Below are 22,070 nucleotides of genomic sequence, written 5' to 3'. Positions count from 1 at the left end.
AAGGGGATACAGGTGTGTCAAGGGGAATTGGGAAGCAAATCATGAATATGGGAGTGGGGAGATTGCACCAGAACTGATTGTGCTGATGTGTATACAACTCTTCTTTTAAACTATGACTGAACTATGAAAGTGTGTGCTAAGTGAATTATATCTCAATAAAACTATTGTGGGGGGGAGCCAGTTGCTGTCTATTGGATTGGGAGTCACGGTGGCCCACGGGTGTCAGACTGGACTGCGGTCCACAGGATCTCCGGTGGCAGGGGTTTCTGTTTGCATAGTCACTAAACTTTTCTTCTGAAACTCCTCTGGGTGGACTCAAATCTCCAGCCTTTTGGTAAATAGCCACGCACATAAATGATTTGTACCACCAAGGGATCCCTGTCTGGATACTAGAAAAAATCGATGCTTCCCCACTCACACAAACCCACTTTAGAGCCCTTCGTAGGGAGTCAGACGTGTTCTATCACGCACCCTTTGGGCAGCGCTTTAATCGTGGTCTCTCTCTCGGAAGGTATGGTTCTCCTGTCTACTTCTCCTTGAAGGGAGCTACTGACTTGGAAACTTTTCTCTCTTGCTTGGTATTTCCTATAAGCTGTAGTCACATTTCCTTAGAATTTCCCAAGCCATTCCTTATTGATACCTGTCATCCAATCATGCTTATTAACAATATCTTTTTACTTCAAAAGTCTCTTGTGGTATGATAGGTTATATCACCACCACACACACTGTCGGAAGCCCTGGATGTCACACGCACTCACTGCCATCGAGTGGATTTCAACTCATAGCGGCCCCATAAGACAGAGGAGAACGGCCCCTGTGGGTTTCCGAGAATGGAGTCGAAAGCCCCATCTTTGTCCTGTGTAGTTGTGCAAGTGTTTCTTACTGCTGTTTGCAGTCCAATTCATAACTCACCACACCAGCATAGTGCCATGCCTAATACGTTCACACATGAGAACTCGAACGTAACACCTTACTCCTATCTACTGTGGTATCACTATTCTACCAGCAGTCAGATTTAACCAGCTTCCTGCTCTGCATAACCCCAAAGTCAATGTCCGCAGAAAACAAGTGAGGTGGCGCATGACCCTATGAAGCAAGACTTCTGTGTAGGGAGACAAAAGACACATGTGCACCGAAATATGCATCTGGTTTTGTTGCCCCGTCCCTACCTCATGAAAGTCTCTTTGCCTTCTCTTCAACTGGCTCTGCTCTGAAGCCATGGCCTGTTCGATCAGGCTTCCATGCCACCCCAGTCCCCATTTCTTTTTCCTAGCTTCCACTTTCAATTTTCATGAGAATTCAGCATCAATTTCTTCTCTGGCTGAGAGGTCCCAGCTACTCTTTGTAGATATAGAGAAGAAAGGATTTCAAAAGGAAGCAGAGAGCTGTTAAAAGCCTCTTTCTGTCCCAGACTCACCAGACATGCTCTGAATTTCAGAGGTACCTGCCTGCCTGTATCCTGGCCCCACATCCACAGATCCCACGCACCACTCTCTCTTCCTCTGTTGGTGGCTAAGATGTACTCCGAGGACATTTAGGTTTGGAAGATGATCTTCAGCTTCCAGAGCCCTAGATTGTTAGACTACTGGAGAACCTACTGTTTGCATAAAAAGTTAGGGCTTCAGGTTTAGAGGGTTTGGGGGTGTTTTTTTCCCCCCTCAGCCTTTTATTGCATAAACAAAAGCAAAAACAGACTCTGAAAACTTCAAGCAGTGCATAAAGTTGAGCCACTATTACTAGCCTTCAGACCCAATTCACACCTAACAGAGAAGCAGCTTCTTGTGTTCTTTTTAATGCTTTCTGTTGGGTAAAAATGTTCATCCATGATAACGTAGACACATTCAAATCTCAGAGAGCTCATTTAAAGGGCTCCTCACCAAATTTCCCTCTTCCTTTCTCTCTCTCTCACAAGCTGTCCTACCGAAGCATGTGAGTGGTCCTAAGTGGTATGGTCGTCGGACCCAGCCTGAGTTGTGCTCACTGGAGACTGAAGTCAGGCATGCAGCAGATAAGCAAGGACAGAGCAGCCTGAGCAGCCAGCTCCACCGAGCAACATCTCTGCAAAGTGTGGAGGTGGGTCAGAATTTCCTTCTCCAACTTGAGTGCCTAATATCAGGTAAATATCTTAGTTCACATGGTTGTGAGAGAATGTAAGCAGAGAGAGTCTCATTCCCTGGAATTTTAAGTAGACAGGTGCTAGGGTTACCATTGGGGAATAAGATCTCATTTTAAATAAGATCTGGGTCTAGTTGTCTCCATGTGACCCTGGACAAAGAGTGCTCTCCTTCAGACATTGCAACAGCAGAAATGTTTTCATTTGTTTCTCACTCTTTCTGACGCTAGTACTGTAGTGCTTCGAAACTGTAAGACAGGAAATACTTACTACTCCCCTGCCGCTTTGGGGGCTAGCTTCAGCTCCCTTCTCCCAGTTCATTAAGTTACTCACTTCAAGTACCTGGAGTGAATCCCAGACACCTGCTAAGGGCCAGGTCCTCACTGTACTCCATGTCAAGAAGCATATTCATGATGATGCATCACATGTCCTAAGTAAATCACATACTTGTTAGATCTGTATTCAAGGATTCCAGAATGTTACTGGTTCCTCCTTTATGTGCTGTCAGATTGAAAGATGAGACCATATCAAGAACCTATCTTTAGTAAGGTAACTTGGAGTCCTGAATTGATTTTAATCTTAAACATTTGTAAGGCAGGGGGAAACAAATAAGCACATGTTTAAATCCTAAATTTTCTTTCATGGATGCATGTGCTATGTTGGGCTACACCATAAACCCAGGACATTTGCTTTCTGTTCTCTTTACATTTGGATCTGAAGTATGGTGTGGGTTGAATTATCATTTCCTGGGCTAATGAGACTCTGTCTTCATCGGGGCTCTTCTGATTTTTGAGGCCTTTTTGGTACTCAAAACTGGGTATGGAAAGGGTATTTTTAGTTTTTCAGTGAGTGGAAGGCATTAGGGAAGTGGGACTGAATTTACTGGTGTTGCTCTGACTTGTCATTTAAATTCAAGGGTGTGAGAGCATTGGAGGGTCGGCCCTAGACCTCTGGTAGACAAGACACCTAAGCACTGTAGACCTCAGTTACCCCAGAGAGACAGTGGACAGGGTGTGAGCTGAAGGCGCTACCTTGTCCCTTTGTCGCATGCTGGACTCCATCGGTAGCACGATGCTTCTTTCTTTCATCGCTTCCGTAGACTCTTCCTGTTGTCTGCTCTCAGCTTTCAGTCCTCAAGATTGCTCCTGCTTAGAATGCTGAGTCTTGGTCCAACCCAAACCCAAACCCACTACCATTTAACCTACTTGGGTTCTTAGCAACCCCATCGTCCTTAGTAGAACAGCTTCAAAGGGTCTCCAAGGCTGGTGCGTTCAAACCAACTGACTTCCAGTTAGTAGCCTTGTGCTCAAGCACTATGTCACCAGGACTCCACCGATTCCATATGTGGGTATTCATTTGGTCACTACATACACCATAAGATTTTGACAGAATCAGATGCTTCTGGGTGTCCTCGTCTTTTCTCTTGGTGTAAGGTAACCAAGACAGTTGACTGCATGTGCCCACTTAAAGTGCTGATGACTTAGGGGGTAGGAACACCAAGTATGATTTCACAAAGTACGACATGCTCCCTATTGCCACTTCTGGCATTCTCACTTTCAATAAGGAATTTATGATCCACGTGCTGCTGGTGTACAGATAGCATGTCCACTTCAGTTACACAAAAGAGCTTTCCAGTGCTACATGTTTGTTTGGTGTTCTGCAACTGCTTTTGATATTCTCCAAGGGATTTATGTATCCTTTCCATTTTTCCACAGAGTTTCAAGTCAGATGAAGAACCTGATGGTGCCAAAGAGCCTCAGAATGAGTTATTTGAGGCACAAGGTAAAACCATGACCTCATGCTTGGTACTTTGAAAGATCCAGGACCTGGATTGTCAGCAGTGTTGCTGTGACAAGAATAGTTTCCTGGAGAGTGCAGTGTGGGTAATCTCCCTGGACAGCCTGTTCTCCGGATATACTTATATAGAGAGCGTTTCATCAAGAAAATAGCTCACACAGATGTAGAAGAAGGCAAATTCCAAGTTGAGCAAGTTCTAGGCCCATGATGCTGATGTTAGGGTGCAGGGTTATCATGACTGTCATAGCTTTGGGAGTTGATGGGCCCAAAAGGAGCTGAAAGACAAAGGTCTATGGCTACAGAGGGAAATGAATTCAAGGTTGGCAGATCAAGCCTGTGGCTAAAGAGACGAATAAGTCCAAGCTTGGTAAGTCAGGTGACAAGCTACTGATAACTCCCAAGGACAGCAAGCAATACAGGAGACCACTGACTCAAGTCTTAACCTGTGTACAACTGAATCTGGGCTAACCCCATTTACATATTTATTATTTTAAAATAGTTTTATTGGAAGATACAAGGAGTTACCAAAAATGGATTTTTTTCAAAGTTATGTATTTAAATTTTTTTACAAAACAACCATGTCACCGTCAAAGTACTCTCCATTACACTTCATACATTTGTCACACCTGTGATTCCATTCTTGGAAACATTTTTCAAACTCATCTGTTTGGAAGGCTGACAGTACCTCTCCAATTTTTTTCTTCATCTCTGCTTTTGTCTTCAAATCTCTGTTCTTTCATTTCCCTCTTCATTCAAAGAAACAAAAAGAAGTCACATAAAGTGAGGTCAGGTGAATAAGGTGTGTGGGGCAAAAGAGGCATGCTGGTTTTTACCAAAAACTGGCACACTGAGATGGCTGTGTGAGCAGGGGCATTGTCGTGGTGGCAGAACCAGTCCCCTGTCTGCCACAAATCAGACCATTTTCATCACACACTATTATGCAATCTTTTCGGATCCTCTAAATAGAAAGCTTGATTAACAGTCTTGCCTGGTGGAGCAAACTCCAAATGCATGATGAGTTGACGTTTTCGTTCATTCAGGAAGTTGACAAACATCCAGAATGAGGTTTGTCATCAATCAATATTTTACCTTTTTTGAAATGAGAAAAACACTTGAGTTTTTTCCCATAGCACTGCCCTTGTAAGCTGTTTTCAACATCACAACAGTTTCTGCAGTGTTTTTCCTTGAGTAGGAAACAAAATTTCACCACTGCACACTGTTTTCTTAAATTGGCCATCTCAAAAAGCAAGGTTTCAAGCAAAACTGCTTTTATGAAAAAATTCACCGTGACCAGAGAAAACCTTCCCAGTGCCACAGGGTGCACTAACTCAGAGCAAGTTGCTCGATGCATACTTAGCAGGAAACATGGGTACTATGAAAGCTCCACTCTGCCCAGCGCAATTCTGGTCTGGGGTTGGTGGTGGGGGGGTACTCCCTCATATTTCACCTATCATACAATTCAATTGTTCTATCCTATTAAGAACGTTTCTGCAGTTATCACCACAATGAATTTCAGCGCATTTTCTCATGAACTCGTTGTTACTTCCTAATTTGCCACCAATCACTCCTACCATGCTCTACACAATTATCAAGCCGGTTACTACCTCTGTGAATCTACATAGCCTGGACTTTACATACAGAAAATCATTGAAAAGACAAACTGGAAAACAATGATTAGAACACAGAGAAAAACTTCATAGGAAAAAAAGCAAAATATTAAAAACTGAAACAACTTTAAAATGAGTCAAAAGGGAGATCAAATAGCAAGATATTAAAATGTAACCTAAGTACAACGGACTTAATCAACTTTGCAGTGTTCTGTCTCTAACAAGGCTCTTAATATCCCAGGACTTTGGTCCAAGAAGATTCCCCAGAGGCTTAATCCATCCAAGCGACCCTGCAATTGGATTTTTGGCTTTCACTGTCTTCCATAGCCTTCTGTAAACCACATGTCCAGAATTCAAGCTCTGATACTATTTTCTCCTGAGATTTGGATGTTATTTACAATCCTTGGATTATAAAGGCAGGTGTGTTTCCTCATGTGGGCTTAGTTGATGCTTCACTCACATAGCTACCTGTTTGAAGACGAGCTTTTAAAACCTCAGCCACTATTCTGTCTGATAGTCGGGCACCAACTGGTTTTTTTATCACATGCTGTTACAGCCCTCATATTAGCAGTGACCTCTTCATGAGGGCAAGCATTGAGCGGGGCCAGGCTAGGATGCATTGGGCTACAATTAAGTGCGAACCCCAAATCCATTCATATATCTATAGTTTATATGTCTCTGGTTAACTTCAGAGATTATTATGATTTTATGATAGAGAACTTTATAAATCATCCCCCTAGGGCATAAGGTAATGTCTTTTATTTAGCCAATTATATAGCATTTTAAAATGCTGAAGAAAAATTATTTAAGTATAGATAGGCTTCAGACTGTAAAATATGAATTAATGACATGTACATAACAAGACACTATTTATAAACAAGCAGTGGGATCAGTGATAAGACAAAATTTGCAGTAATTCACAGAAGCAGAATCATCCCTATCAGATGAATACATTTCATAAGAAAAAAGAAGGGCATTAAGTAGTAAATATATGGTAATCCCGGGCCACATTGAATGGGCATCATTAATAGAGCACCCTGAGAGCAAGAGAGCTGAACCACAGTCCAAAGACCACCAATTCCATAACCTTGGGATAGCAGTCATCTGCTTCTTCTCACACTAAGTCATATAAATATTAAGTCCAAGAAAGTCTGTCTGTTCCTTAAAACGGCTACAGGTGAGTGTGAACAGTTCGAGCAGTAGGACAGATGTGTGCCTTGAAAACACAGTTCAAGGTCCCAGTAGTCTACAGCGCATAGCCTGGTTCACCAAGGTCTGGATGGAAACTAGATGAATAGAAACCAAGTAGGAACATAATACCGGGCATTTTCTCCCATTGGATTCTTTACGAGTATTGTTCATTGTTTTTCTCCAGCCAGTTTAACCATTGATAGAAATGTAGTCGCCTTCTTCAAGACATACATTCCCCTGACCCCACCTCCCATCTTTTTTCTGTAACTGCCCTCAGGATTCTATCCTTTTTTTTCAAATTGGAGAATTTGGCTCTGATATTTCATGGTGGTTTTCTTTTAGCTTCTATCTCATTTTGGTTTTCTTAACTTTTTGAATAATTATGTACTCCTGTGTTGTTGGTCAAATTTTCTTTTATAGTTTGTCAAAACTATTTTCTTTGTATGTATTTTTGTTACTTCCTTTTCAGGGTTTTTAATGAGACATAGATTATTTCTCTTGATTCTTTTGTTGTTTTTTGGTGGTGGTTTTTCTTGTCAGTTATAGTCAGAGTGATCGTCTTTGAGCTCACTGATTTGATTTTCCTTTTCAGAAGGAAAATCTATTCCTCAAGTCATTTACTGTGTTGCCTAATTCTGTTATCTCATTGTTTATATTCTTAGATTCCCTTTGATTTAAGATTTCTTCTATTGTTTTCCTGAGTATTCCCTACATGTCTAAATCATTCTTCGGAATCCTGTTTCTTATAGTTCCAGGGCCTCTTTTTCAGAATTCTCTATTGGATCTGGGCAATTTCCATTTGTTTACATTTGTTTTTCTTGATGTTTTGGGTTTTCTGTGGTTGATTGCTGTTTCCTCAGAATCCTAGTAGTAGTGCCAGTGATATGAACACTTAGTTGGCTTTGTCTAGTGATGTGGGAGAGGTCTAATAGAAGGTGGAAAATATGGTGAAATGAAGGAAAGGGGAGAGAGATGAGTAAGTGGTGAAAGTGTGGGGGAAGATACAATATTGTTTTTAGCTTACCATTTTCCTAGACAGTTTAAATGGCGTCTTCTTGGCATTTGGTTTTTCCTACCATTTTAGCCTTATTCCCCACCTCAGGGACCCAATGTGGATGTTCTGCTAGCTGCTGAGTATTCCAGTTATGTAAATCTGACTTACACAAAATGGATTCTGGAACTGGTTCATTTGCTACAGGGTGGGTTTGGAGAGCCACCAGCCCACCTGAAGATGAACTTGAAGTAAGAGACTCCGTTACAATATTGACCTCCATGTGCCCCCACACCAAATGGTGGGTCACAGTGATGTTTTAGGCCTTCTAGAATTGGTCTCAGTTAGAGCCAGTGTCCAATAATCCCTAAAAAAATCTAATTATTTCTTTTCCCACAGTGAACACTCACTCTTGTAAAATGCTGATGATCCATTTGAGGAAGGCTGACAAAAAAATAACAGAAAATTTTGTCATTATAGTGGGGGTCCTTCCACAGGGAAACATAGCCCCTGCTCTTTTTAATGGGTTATGGGTCTGTAAACTATCTCACCTCAGGGAATGATTGAACAATTATGACTCTTCTAATCATTTGAGTTTCACTGCTGTTCACTTGACCCAGATTTTTTTTTCTGCTTAGACAGATCAAGTAAATATTCATTAGGTTTCCTATGTTTTTCACTCCCAAGGACTTCCTGCCTGAGTAGACAATACCATGAGTCCATGACAGTCAAGCTGTTCTGATTCCCACTTTGACTCAGCTGTCCATTACAGTAGCCACATCCACCTGTCTCTGTCAATTAAGTGCTGCCATTTGGCCCCTACTTCCCTGCAACCCAATCAGCCCAAGTGTAGTTAGGTGTCACTATTCCAATAAGTCCATTTCCACAGTGAAATGTGACTTACATAAAATAGCAATCTTCAGAGATGCTGGGACTACATTTACAATTGGGCTCCCTCCTCTTGCAGTAAAGGTGTGAGTTCTACTCCATGTGCGTCTGTAGACCCATCCTGATTAATCCATTATAGCATGCCCAACTCCTTAATCTTGTGGATACCTTCTGCTACAATATACTTTGACTGGACTTGTCATTGAGCATGATTTATTTATGCCATCATACAACCCACGAATCAGCTTCACTGAATCAACCAAAAAGTGTCTTAGATTGAAACATTAAATTTATATTCTGCACTTAGTGGGCCCATATCAGTAAACTAAGACTGATCCAACTTTATGTTCTACACACCATTATTAGCCATTCTTATATCTATATTCTCTACGTTTCTGGAAATTCTTTTGGAGTATAGTGTACCTCTGCCTGGGTCACCATGTATATGTCATCTTTTAGAGCTTGCTGGAACATAAGTCTAGTCTTAGGTCTAGAAGCAATAATGGGTGGTGAATTCATTAACTGGAAACATTTATCAGTATCTTTTAAAGCATCTCCTCAAGCAAGGCTCCAGTAAATGCCCAGGATTCATATCAGCATGCACTATTGAGTTAATCTTTTCATGTGGTGGGAAGGGATAATAGTTTTTTTTACTGATCATGAATTAAGATGGAGCAATCTCTTCAGATGGAAACAATCTGCTCTTAGCTAAAGTAACATTATGGAAATTGGGGGCTCAATCCACCCGTCTTCTTAATTATCTGCCTGTATCTCCCCATCCCAAGGCGTAAGAGTCCGTTTTGTTCCCAATCAATATTCTCAATTTAACAGCATTTGAGGTTGAGAATTGAGTTGGCACTATAATTCATCATTCTTAGGATATTACTCTTGAGTTTATTTTTTCAGTAATATCACCTCTGTTACCACAAAAAGAAAACCTTTTTTTTAAAGAATAAATGTAAACTTTGAAGTCTTTTATGCATTTTTTGATCTTTGACTCTGAAGTCCTGAGTTCATGTCTTTCCTTCTACCAATTTATCTTTTGTAAGTAGGATAAATAATCAGCTTCTCCATACTGCTTACCCCGAAACAATTGCAGAAGAATATCAAACATGCTATCACTTAGAGCATCAATTTCCACCAATTCCTGATGTGCGGGTGGTGATACACTGCGTGCATCGAGTAGTGACTGTCAGACAGGGTAGAACTGCCCTCTGTGGATTTCTGAGACTAGTTATGGGAGTAGAAAGCTTCATCTTTCTCTTCCTGGTGGTTTTGAACTGCTGACACTGAGGTGAGCCCAATGCGTAACCACTACAGCACACCGCACACCACGATTTCACAGTGCCCTTTATACGCATGGGGGCAGTTATTAGTACCTTCAAACCTGATCAGACTTGGGAACCAATTGAGAAAATTGATCTGTACAACTTTGTTTCTCTAGAATCACTCTTGGAACCAAATGTTTTACACCGGGTTCTCCAGAGAAGCAAAAATTGTGGTGTGTGTTTGTGTGTGTGTGTGTGTGTGTGTGTGTGTGTGTGTGTGTTTACTGCTATACTGAACCCAGATCTGGATTCTCTCCTCTGGAACACCAGTTTCCTGTGAGCTCTTTTCCTATAGTTACACCAGAGTAGGGTTTTTGTGCTTGGTGAAGTATAGGGTAAACAGAAAAGATGACTCGCATTGAGATTAATTGACACAGTGGCTGTAAAATGAGTTTTAGGGTGGTGCAGGACCAGGCAGTGTTTCCTTATGTTGTACAAAGTGTCACTATGAGTCAAAACTGACTTGATGACATTTAGCAATGTAATCTATATGTGTTTTTTATTTATTTTCTTTTTTAATGTCAGTGATTGTTTATTTATTTACTTATTTGTTTTAAAAGATCATTTTATTAGGGGCTCATACAACTCCAATCACAATCCATACATACATCAATTGTGTAAAGCACATTTGTACATTCAATGCCCTCATCATTCTCAAAACATTTGCTCTCCACCCAAGCCCCTGGCATCAGGTCCTCATTTTTAACCCTCTCTCCCCCCTCCCCCCTCCCTCATGAACCTTTGATAATTTATAAGTTATTATTTTCTCATATCTTGGTCTGTCCCACATCTCCCTACCCCCACTTTTCTGTTGTATGTCCCCCAGGGAGGAGGTCACATGTAGATCCTTGAAATCAGTTCCCCCTTTCTAACCCACTCTCTCTCTATGCTCCCAGCAGCGCCACTCACACCACTGGTCCTGAGGGGATCATCTGCCCTGGATTCCCTGTGTTTCCAGTTCCCATCTGTACCAGTGTACCTCCTCTGGTCTAGTCAGGCTTGCAAGGTAGGATTCAGATCTTGACAGTGGGGTGGGGGGAGGAAGCATTTAGGAACTAGAGGAAAGTTGTATTTTTTCACGTTGCTACATCGCACCCTGACTGTTTCGTCTCCTCCCCAAGACCCTTCTTTAAGGGTATGTCCAGTGACCTACAAATGGGCTTTGGGTCTCCACTCCGCACTCCCCTGCTCATTCACTATGGTAAGATTTTTGTTCTGATAATGCCTTAAACCTGATCCCTTGAAACTTTGTAATCGCACAGGCTGGTGTGCTTCTTCCATGTGGGCTTTATTGCTTCTGAACCAGATGGCCGCTTGTTTACCTTCAAACCTTTTAGACCCCAGATGCTATATTTTTTGATAGCCAGGCACCATCAGCTTTCTTCACCACATTTGGTTGTTCACCCTTTTTGTCTTCAACGGTTGTGTCGGGAAGGTGAGCATCATAAAATGCCAATTTAAAAGAAGAAAGTATTCTTACATTGAGGGAGTACTTGAGTGGAGTCCCAATGTCCTTCTACTACCTTAATACTAAACCTATAAATACATGCACATAGATCTCATGTACAAATATATTTGCATATGTACATGTCTTTATCTAGACCTCTATGAAAACCCTTTGCCTCCCAGCTCTTTCCTCTATTTCCTTTGACTTCCCTCCTGTCCCACTCTCATGCTCAGTCCCCACCAGTGTTTCGGCAATTCCTCTTAGTCACATTACCCGTGATCATGCCCAACCAGGCCTCCTAGACCCTCCTCACCAGCAATTTGGATCCCTTGTTGTTCCCTTGTCCCTGGGTTTGTTAACACCACTTCCTTACCTCCCCCTCTCCCATGTCCCACGGAACTATTGGTCCCGTTGTTTTCTCCTATTGTTCATCCAGCCTATCTTATTTAGACAGACCTGTGGAGATAATAACATGCACAAAAACAAGACAGAGCAAAACCAAGAAACAATATACAACAAAATAACAACATACTAATGAGAAAAAACAAAACACAACAAGAAAGAAAACTTGTAATTAGTTCAAGGATTGTTTGTTGGTCTTTAAAAGTGTTTTCCAGTCCAGTCTGTTGGGGCATCATGCCCTGGCCCCAAAGTCTACCTTCAGCATTCACTGGGGACCTCGCCGCTCTATTCCCTTGCTGTTCTGTTACACCCCTTAATTATTTTGCCTCGATGTGGTGGGATCCGATTGGGTGCAATACCCACACTGTGTCTCTGGTGTTGTCCTCTGTAGAGATATGGGTCAGTGAGGGACGTCATGTCTCATAGTGGGGCTGGCCATGTGATCCTCTCTGTCGACTGACTGCTCTAATTGGGAATATCAACCTCATGGCCTGGTGGTCCATGATGTGCTCTACTCTCTCCTCCTCCCCCTTCATATGCTCCCATATGCTCTGATCAGATATGTCCCTTTTCCAGAGCTGTAGATTCAGTGCTGTCCGTTGAAATAAATTCTTCTGAGGGGAGGGGCAGGTGTCCATTTGGTTGGTGTTGGGGCCAGCCCCCCAGACCTCTCCACTGATTCACTACTCCGCACCGGCATGTTGCATTCACATCTTAGAGCACCGGGTTGAAATCTGGTCCCTCTTTCCCTATGGAGACAAAAATAGTACCCTCCCATTGGGTGGGTTAGTGTCCTGTGCCCCCGCTACCCTTTTCTTTATTATTATTTTTTTTCTTACCCCACCTCCGTTTTAGTTGTGTACCATGTGTACCCCTGTGTTTGGTCTGGTCCCTGCCATATTATGTGGTCCTTGCCCCAGGAATGTTTGTATACCGTAGCTTTTTCCCTATGCCTCTTTTGCCTTTTTTTTTAAAGATTACCTCAGCAGCCTTTGAAGTCTTTCCATATTTAAGTCAGTGCTATCTGAGGTCTGTTTTCTTTTTGCCCTCTGGGTGAGGTTGTTCTATGTGGTGGGCTCTTATTTATGCTTGGTGGGTGTTGTTCTTCTGCCCATACTGGGTTTGCAAGGATCTTTTGTAGGCTGGATTTCTTCTAACGTATTCTTTGAGTTTTTCCTTGTCTGGGAAGACTCTTACTTCTCCATCTATATTGATAGATAATTTGACTGGGTAAGGTATTCTTGAGTTTGCATTGTTTTCCTTCAATTTTGGGAATATGTTATTCCACTCTCTCCTCTTCTTCATAGATTCTGCTGATAGGTCTGAGCATATTCTTATTTGGGAACCTTTGTATGTGATTGCTTGCTTGTTTTTCCCTAGCCGCACTCATGATTTTCTCCTTTTCCTCTAAATTGCATAATTTAATTCTTTTGTGCCTTGGTGACTTCTTCTTGTGATACAGTCTTGCTGGGGTTCTTTCAGCCTCCTAAATGGTTGCCTGGTTCTCATTCACTAAGCTGGGGAAGCTTTCCTCCAAGAATTCTCTCACTATTGTTGCATATGACTTCTTTGTTGTCTTCCTCCGGTAAGCCAATAGTTCTCATGTTGTTCCGCTTCATAACATCAGACATCACTCTTAAGTTTTCTTCAACTTCTCTGATGATCTTATTAGATTTTTGTTTGCATTTGTTAAAGTCTGCCTGGCTGCCCTCCAAGTCACTGATGCAGTTCTCTGATTCCTCCAGTCGATTCTTGAGTTACGTGAGTCTGCTACTGGTTTTTGTTATCTCCTCCCTAAGTTCCTGTATTTCTCTTTTATTTATGGCTTTTACCTCTTCTATCATTTCATCCTTTTTCTGTATTGTTGCCCCATATCCTCTATGAATCCAAGTAGCATTCTGAAAATTCCTTTCTGTGACTGTTCAATGTCTCCTTCCTCTATGCATGTCATTATGTTCAGGCCATCTTCAGGCATTGCCTTTTGTTTTTCCCGTTGTTTCGTTGAGGTCGTTTGGGCTGATGGCTGTTTGCCTTGTGTTGGTTTAGATGAGCCAGGTGCCATTTTCCTGTGAGTTGTATAGCACTGGCTCTCTCTGGGAGACTTGCAGGAGAACTTCTTCGAACTGCCTATAGCTTATTTCACTATGGAATTAACCTACCACTTTATCCTCCTATAGCTTCCCTCTCAGGGAAGTGACCCAGAAGGCTGGTGGGTTGCCTGCTTCGGTGTTGCTGAGGTTGGGCAGAGGTTCCTACAACAGCTTGAAAGGTTGAGGAGTGTTGGCTGAGCTACCTTAGGACTCCAGGCACACATGTAGGAATTCCCCTGTTAGATGTTTTAGCAGAGTATCCCCTGGTGGAGGTTGGCAGGCCCTTTCCCAGCCTCCCTAGCTACACAGGGTGGAGTTCACCTAGCTGGGTGTGGCCCAGGCATACATGCCCTAGGCTAAGGGGAGTGGTCTGGAGAGACCAAGAAAGAGAAAGAGGAGGGAAAAAAATCAAGCCCGCTGAGCCTGTGGGGGGCAGGGGAGGGGAGGATATAGTGAAGACATGGAAACAAAGTAACAAATGTAGCTGAGTCCCGATCCCCCGCCAGTGGAGCTGCAAGGGTTTAGTCCCTGCTCTGAGGCGGCAGCAGCAAGCTGTGGCTGTGTTGAGAAAAGGCCCCTGTGCAGCCCTCCAAGACTGAGGGGGCACAGAGAGGAGCTGCAAGGGTCCAGTCCTTGCCCCGAGGTGGGTGGTGGCAAACTGTGGCTGTGTTGAGACCAAGCCGCTGTACAGGCTCCAAATGGTCCCAGGCTCCAGCAGAGACAGTGGCAGGGCCAAGGTCAAATCCAGCCGTCCTCCACTGAGGTAAGCCAAAAGCCCCCAGCCCCTCAAAACCATGTGGGTCTGAGCCTACTTATCATTATGATGCTCCTCCTGCATTCCAGCAGTGTTGAAATTCCCTCTAAGCAACTCTCCTGGGCTGAAATCTGCAGAGTTCCTCTGGTATGTATTACTCCATCGTCATCTTGCCGGAAATCTCTGTTGTTGCTTTTTTTTTTTAATCTCCCCCCCTCCCCAATCTTCTCTTAGGAGCTAATACAGACATCATACCATTTCATAGTTCAATCTCATTAAACAGCATTGTGGTATTGTGACCAAAATCCACTTCAGAGTCTTTTCTTCCTCCTTGATATCAGTTCCCCCTACTAATGCACCCCACCCACCACTTCCCCCACTGCACCCCCAGGAACCCTTATTCTAATTGTTGTTTCTCTAGCTTCATTTATCCTGTGTTTCATATACCAAAAAACATTGAAAAACACATAAAAAGCGCCAAGAAGGCTACCCACAATGACAAAATACAACAGATATAAAACCCAATATTAAAAAAAAACACAGAAAATATTAAAAACCAAATCAAGGTCAAATGTATCAAGTGGCAAAGTTTTAACCAATCAGGTCAGGTTTATCATTTTAATCTACAACAGTCATCTCTCCAATATTCTCTGTCTGATAACCAGCTTATTCTCATCTCTCAATTATGGTCAGAAGGAAATCACCAAAGGCTTATTTCCTATGTAGATCCTGCAAATATATTTTGGCCTTCTGATGTCATCCATTGCCTTCTACACACCAGAATCTCACAATATAAGCTCTGATAGTATTCCATCCTTAATATCTGGATTATATAATTTATAATCCTTAGGTCATAGATGTTGGTGTGCTTCTTCCATGTGGGCTTAGTTGACATATCACTTAAATTGCTGCTTATTTGAAAACAACCCTTTAAGAACCAGATGATGATAGCCTGGCACTATCTAATTTCTTCCCTGCACTTCGCTATGCAACCGTATCTTCTGTGTTTCATTTGTGAAGGTGAGTAATGAGTAGGGCCATGTCATCAGAAATAATTGTTCTTAGCCTGGAGCTAAAATTAAGTGCGAGCCCCAAATCCATTCCCAGATCTATGTTTTTAATTTGCCTCTGGCTCACCTTAGAGATATCCTTGTTAGTTTATGGTAGCAAATGATATCAATCTTCTCCATGTATCATAGGACCTTTTGTTTATAGTGTCATTAATTAAGCTATGGTACTAATTTTTTGAACACTAGTGAGAGAGGGAGATTAAATAAGGGTAGGCTAACTATATCTCAATATCTAGATTATTCATTTTTATAGAATAAATCCTTACCTGACTGGATGCTATTTACTTAAAGAAGTAGAGTTGGTTATCAGGCAAAACTTGCAATAATATTCACTGATAATGCCATTCAGGTCTGCCAGAATAAAACATATCTTAATACAGCAAGTAAGGCATTAAAGTATTAAGTCAATGTTGGTCTACCTACTGAGCTAGGTGTTTATATAAATGCATGTATGTGATCATGAGGTGTCAATAGGATCAGGTATCAGGCATCAAAGAACAAAATATCATATTGTGAATGAGGAGGAGGAGTGAGGAGGACCCAAAGCCCATATGTAGGCAACTGAACATCCCCTTACAGAATGGCCACAGGGAGGAGATGAGTCAGTCAGGGTGCAGTATAGCAATGATGAAACATGCAACTTTCCTCTAGTTCTTTAGGCTTCCCTCCCCCACCCCCATCATGATCCCTTGTACAAATCCAGCTAGACCAGAGGATGTACACTGGTACAGATAGAAACTGGAAACACTGGGAATCTAGGACAGATGAACTCCACAGGACCAATAATGAGAGTAGTGATACCAGGAGGGTAAGTGGAAGGTAGGGTAGAAAGGGGGAACTGATCTCAAGGTACATATAACCCCGTCCCTGGGGAGTGAACAACAGAAAAGTGGGTGGAAGAGACATTGGACAGTGTAACACATGACAAAATAATAATAATTTATAAATTATGAAGAGTTCTTGAGGGAGGATGGGTGGGGAGGGAGGGGACAAAATAAGCTGACACCAAGGGCTCAAGTAGAAAGCAAATGCTTTGAGAATAATGATGGCAACAAATGTATAAATGTGCATGACACAATGGATGCATGACACAATGGATTGTGATAAGAGTTGTACGAACCCCCAGTAAAATTATTTTTAAAAATTAAAATAAATGCAAGTATTTGATTGTATGTGTGTAATAAAACACATAGACACAAGTATGGATATTTCTTATATATAACCCAATAACTCATTATTAAGATTTGGGGTTTTCAGGGACAAGGGAATAACACATGATCTAAAATCGATGGTAAGGAGGCTGTAGAATGCCTGGTGGGTTGATCAAGTGCAATGTAGTCAAGAAGAATTACTGAAAGCCAAATGAAGGTCAAACATGATAGTGGGACAAGAGGAAAGTAAAAGGAAATAGAGGAAATAACTGAGGCAAAAGATATTTTAGATGCATAAATACAGGCATGTACATGTGTAAATATATTTATATATAACAATAGGGACATAGATCTATGTGCATATATTTATATGTTAAATAATAAGGTAGCAGACGGACATTACTCAACATGGCTCAAGTCCTCCCTCAATGCAAGAACACTTTGTTCTAATAACCTGGCATTCTGTGATGCTCAGCATCCCGACAACAATCGCTGAAGACAAAATGGGTGCATATGCTAATGTGGTGAAGAAAGCTGATGGTGCCCAGCTATTAAAATATATTAGTGCCTAGAGTCTTAAAGACTTGAAGATAAAAAAGCGGCCATCTAGCTGGGAAGCGAAAAAAGTCCACATGGAAGAAGCACACCAGCCTGTGTGATCATGAGATGTAGACAGTATCAGGTATCCAGCATCAGAAAGGCCCAAACAAACAATCATATTGATTCAAACACTGGGGTAGGGATGGGAGACCCAAAGCCCATCTGTAGACAATTGGACATTCCCTCACCATAGATTCACAAGGAAGGAACAAGCCAGCAAGGGTGCAGTATAGCACTGATAAAACATGCAACATTCCTGTAGTTCTTTAATGCTTCCCTCCCCCAGCCCCACTATCATGACCCCAGTTCTACCTACAAATCTGGCTAGAACAATAATGAGAGTAGCGATACCAGGAGGGTTGGGGACAGTAGAGGGAGAAAGGGGGAACTGATCCAAATGATCAATGTAAACACACACACACACACACACACACACACACACACACACACCCTAGGGTGAGGAACAACAGAAATTAGTGAAGGGAGACAGCAGACAGTGTAAGATATGAAAATAGCAATAATTTATCATTTGTCAAGGGTTTATGAGGATAGGAGGGTGGAAGAGGGAGGGGGGAAAAAAAGGAGGATCTGATACCGAGGGCTCAAGTAGAAAGAAACTGTTTTCAAAAGGATGAAGACAACATATGTGCTAAAATGTGCTTGAACTAATGGTTGTATGGATTGTTGCAAGAGTTGTAAAAGCCCCCAATAGAATGATAAATAAATTTTAGATTTGAAGGATTAAAGCCATAGTCTTTTGGGACATCTCATTCATTCAGTATAATTTAGTTTATGAAGTTATGTTCTACTTTTTAGTTTGTTGAATTTTTTCTGGAGTTTCAAAAGCTTATGACTGGTCACCTAAGGTACAACTTAAAGTTCTACTTAAAGTGAACCAAAGAGTAAGATGGAAACTAAAGACCCGAAGAAGAATCCAATCCAAAAATCACATCCACATTTACCTGAGACCAGAACTAGATGGCTACCATTACCTAATTAGTTCCATTGTAGATGGCTCCTGATAATAAAACCATAAATTCCTATTATATAAAAACAATAAAAGATAGATCTGATCTGGAAGACTTAACATTATTGATATGAAATAATCTTTAAACCTTGAACCAAAACTCACCCTGAAGTCTCTTTATAGCTAAATAACACACTAGCCCCCAAACTAATAAATACCACCCATAAGTACTGTGTCTTTTTAAAGAGATCACCCATATGTGACCCTGATAGACATTGAAGCCAGATTTAAATGAGGATGTGGAACAAGGGATACCATTGCTGATGTCAGTGGATCTTGGCTGAAAGCAGAGTACACCAGAGGTTGCTTGTGTTTTATTCACTAGGCTAAACTATCTCATGTGTGAATCATAACAGTTTGGATAGCCATGAGAAGAATGGGAATTCCAGACCACTTCATTGTGCTCATGTAAAACTTGTGCATGGACCATGAGACAGTTGTGGGTACAAACAAGGATATCCTACTCAGTTTAAAATCAGGAAAGGTGTGCATCAGGGCTGTGTCCTCTCACCACACTTCTTCACTCTGTGTGCTGAGCACATCATCAGAAAAGCTGCATTTCATGAAGAAGAATGGCAATGATTAGAAAAACATAATAACAATTTGTGATGTGCAGATGACATGATCTTACTTGATGAAAATCAGGAGGACTTGAAGTAATTTCTGATGAAGATCGAGGATTAAAGCCTTTAGTATAGATTACATCCCAATATAAAATAGATCAAAATCCCCACAACTGGACCAATAGGTAACTTGATAAATCGAGTAGAGATTGAAGTTATCAAGGATTTCGCCTTGCTTGGATCTGCAATCAGTGCTCATGAAAGCAGCAGTCAGGAGATTAAATGATGCGATACATTAGATAAATATGCACAAGATCTCTTTAAACTGTTAAAAAGTAAGGATGTTACTTTGAGGACTAATGTGTGCCTGACCCAAGCCATGATACCATTTTGACTGTATCATTTCAGTTCCCTCATGAACCTTTTCACTTCCCTTGCGTACACATGGAAATTGGATATTGAATAAGGAAGACTGAAGAATAATTTATGCATTTGAGCTATGGTGCTAGCAAAGGATATTGAAAGTACCACAAACTACAAAAAACAAATCTGTCTTGGAAGAAGTAGAGCAGGGAAGCTCATTAGAGGCAAGGATGCCAAGACTTCATCTTCTTTCCCTGTGAATGTTATCACGAGAGACCAGTAACTATGAAAAGAGGAAGCCCTCGGAAAGATGAATTGACACAGTGGCTGCAACAAGGGCCTTGAACATATGAACAATTGTGAGCATGGCACAGGGCCAGGCAGTGTTTCGTTGTGTTGTACTTAGGGTCACTATGAGTTGGAAATGACTCAGTAGCACTGAACAACAACTAAAATAAGTTTAGAGTCTTTCTACCTAATATATATATGTCCATCATGTCCTGTCGTGTATCTATCCATCCCTCTATCCAGTTGTTCCTCCTTAATTTAGAAAACCTTACTGGTGTTGGTACACTTCTCCTAAATTCTTCAAGTGGTACCACGTTTAACTATCTTCCCTTTATTTCAGGCCAACTTCAAGTCTGGAGCCCTCTGGAGCTCAGCAGCCCCTCCTTTCATACCCCTGAGATCCAAGCCCAGATAATCTGGGAAGAGCTTGGCGTTGGCAGCAGTGGTTTCCTCAGTATGCAAGAGCTGACTCTGGTCTGTCAAACCATTGGGCTACAAGACCTTGAGAAAGAGGTGAGAGAAAGCCTGAGACTGACCTGTCTCAACCACTTTTCTTTGAAATGTTTGGTCTGAAAACTCTCACCCTCTTTTAGACTATGATTCAGACATATCAATTTCTCATTAAAACTCTTGACTGGCTTCAAAACTCCTGTCAAAGAATATATCTCAGACCCCCCCCCCATTGTGATAAACTCTCACCACTGTAGGGCAGTTGTGCCAGGCACTCTTAGACACAGTCACTCAAGATCACCGTTCCCTGCCTGCCAGGCTGATTGTACTACGGCCAAGTAAGGCCTCTTTAGAACCTGTCTGTAGTCTCATCAGATGGGAATAGAGGTGGAGTGTTATATTGCAGTCCTCACTCTTCATTAAAGCGCTCTTGGCCTAGCTGCTGTTATCCTGTGACCCACTGGAGCCAGGCTGGTTTTTGTGGGTACATCTTCCACCAACATACTGCAAGTTCCCAGCCACAGCAGATAGGAAATAAGTTATTTATGGAGTTCAGGCAGTTTGAATGACTCAGCTACTGATTATGGAACTAAAACAGACATGGTAGTATAGATTTCCCTTGAGACTGATAAGGAAAAATATTTTGGAAATACAGCCAGTTGGGACCTAGACAATTTTGAATGTGGATGAAGATGAGCAAGCTGCCCTTGTTGAATGCTTGATCCAAAAGTTTGGAGAAGCAGGAGGCCCAATGGTGACATCTGGGTTGAGCTGCCTGTTTGTGGAACCTCTGCATCAAGCAAAACATGTGTTCTGATCCAGGTGTATGGCTTTTGTTTAGGAAATGGAAGATTTGTTTAACAAATTGGATCAAGATGGAGATGGCAGAGTAAGTCTTGAGGAATTCCAGCTTAGCCTGTTCAGTCATAGACCCAATTCACTTCCGAAATCTTCTACTCCCATCAAACTGAGTGATCCTTGGACTCATTACCAGGTAAAATAGGACAAATAAATTATGAACCACATTAAGTATTATCTTTCTGATGACTGCAACCATAACCGTCAGCATCTTTCACAAACCTGTCCTCTCTGAGTCACCTGACTGTTGTCCAGGGGTTCAAGAGGGATAAGAAACAGAGATATGTGTTTGAGATTCTGGGGTCACACAGACCTCCATAACTGTATGTCCCTGGATGGCATGCTCATCTCTGAGCCTCATGCTCCTCATCTATAAAATGGGGCAATTGTGATGCCTGCCTCCCAGGTGTTGTTCTATAAGACCAAGTAGTGTCTGACATGACAGCTTCAGCCATTCTTAATTGTGGGATAGAGAACATTTCAGTAGGGAAATCCCTTTTCCCTCATACCATGATGCAGCAGGAGAGCAATGTCAAAGAGCATTCTGCAACATCTCCCTCGGGCAGCCCTTTTGATTTAGGTCCTGAGTCTGGATTCCTCCCTCCTATCCCTGGGTTTTATGTCTTGCAGAAGTACCAGATCTCCGTGCTGCTTTAAACAGAACAGATTTAGGCAGTTTCCTTAAATCATAGCATTGCTCAGTGACTGCTGGGTTAGCACTTTCCGAACAGAAGAAATTCCTTCTCCCACCACAGAGCAGACTGCTCTAAGGAATTCTTGCTTTCTGCACAAGGATGTGGCTGACTCCCATGTTGTGTGGGAGGCAGAGTAAAACCAGTGTGATATTCTTCACCACTGAGTAGGTACTTCTGAGAGCATAAGTTTTTCATTCTAAAATCAACAAGAATGCAGGAAGAAGATATTCAAGAGCATTAAGGAGAGATTTCAGGCCATATAAGGTTAAAAAAAATCAGAGTATGGCCCTTATATGTCACTGATTGGGTTAATTGGCAGATATGACTTCCTTGAAGCAGAAGCAGCCCCATGTTCCCTTTGTATTCATCTGAAGTATAGACTAATGTGGACACTGAA

The 22,070-nt window shown here is 41.8% G+C and overlaps 1 protein-coding gene across 1 annotated transcript; it reads left to right on the top strand.

The window, feature by feature from the left end:
* Positions 1 to 1,912: 1,912 nt before the first annotated feature.
* On the top strand, positions 1,913 to 21,635 carry LOC142436353 (ninein-like protein; the record flags this gene model as incomplete). Its single annotated transcript, XM_075540058.1, has 5 exons — positions 1,913 to 2,073; positions 3,829 to 3,895; positions 20,011 to 20,183; positions 20,962 to 21,114; positions 21,609 to 21,635. Coding segments are annotated over 5 exons (581 nt in total), but the record flags the coding sequence as incomplete, so codon positions are not given.
* Positions 21,636 to 22,070: the final 435 nt, after the last annotated feature.

This window comes from Tenrec ecaudatus, unplaced genomic scaffold, assembly GCF_050624435.1.
Source record: "Tenrec ecaudatus isolate mTenEca1 unplaced genomic scaffold, mTenEca1.hap1 Scaffold_230, whole genome shotgun sequence".
NCBI classification, from domain to species: Eukaryota; Metazoa; Chordata; class Mammalia; order Afrosoricida; family Tenrecidae; genus Tenrec; species Tenrec ecaudatus.
The sequence above is the reverse complement of the archived record's forward strand: the minus strand, read 5'-3'. Positions and strand labels throughout refer to the sequence as shown.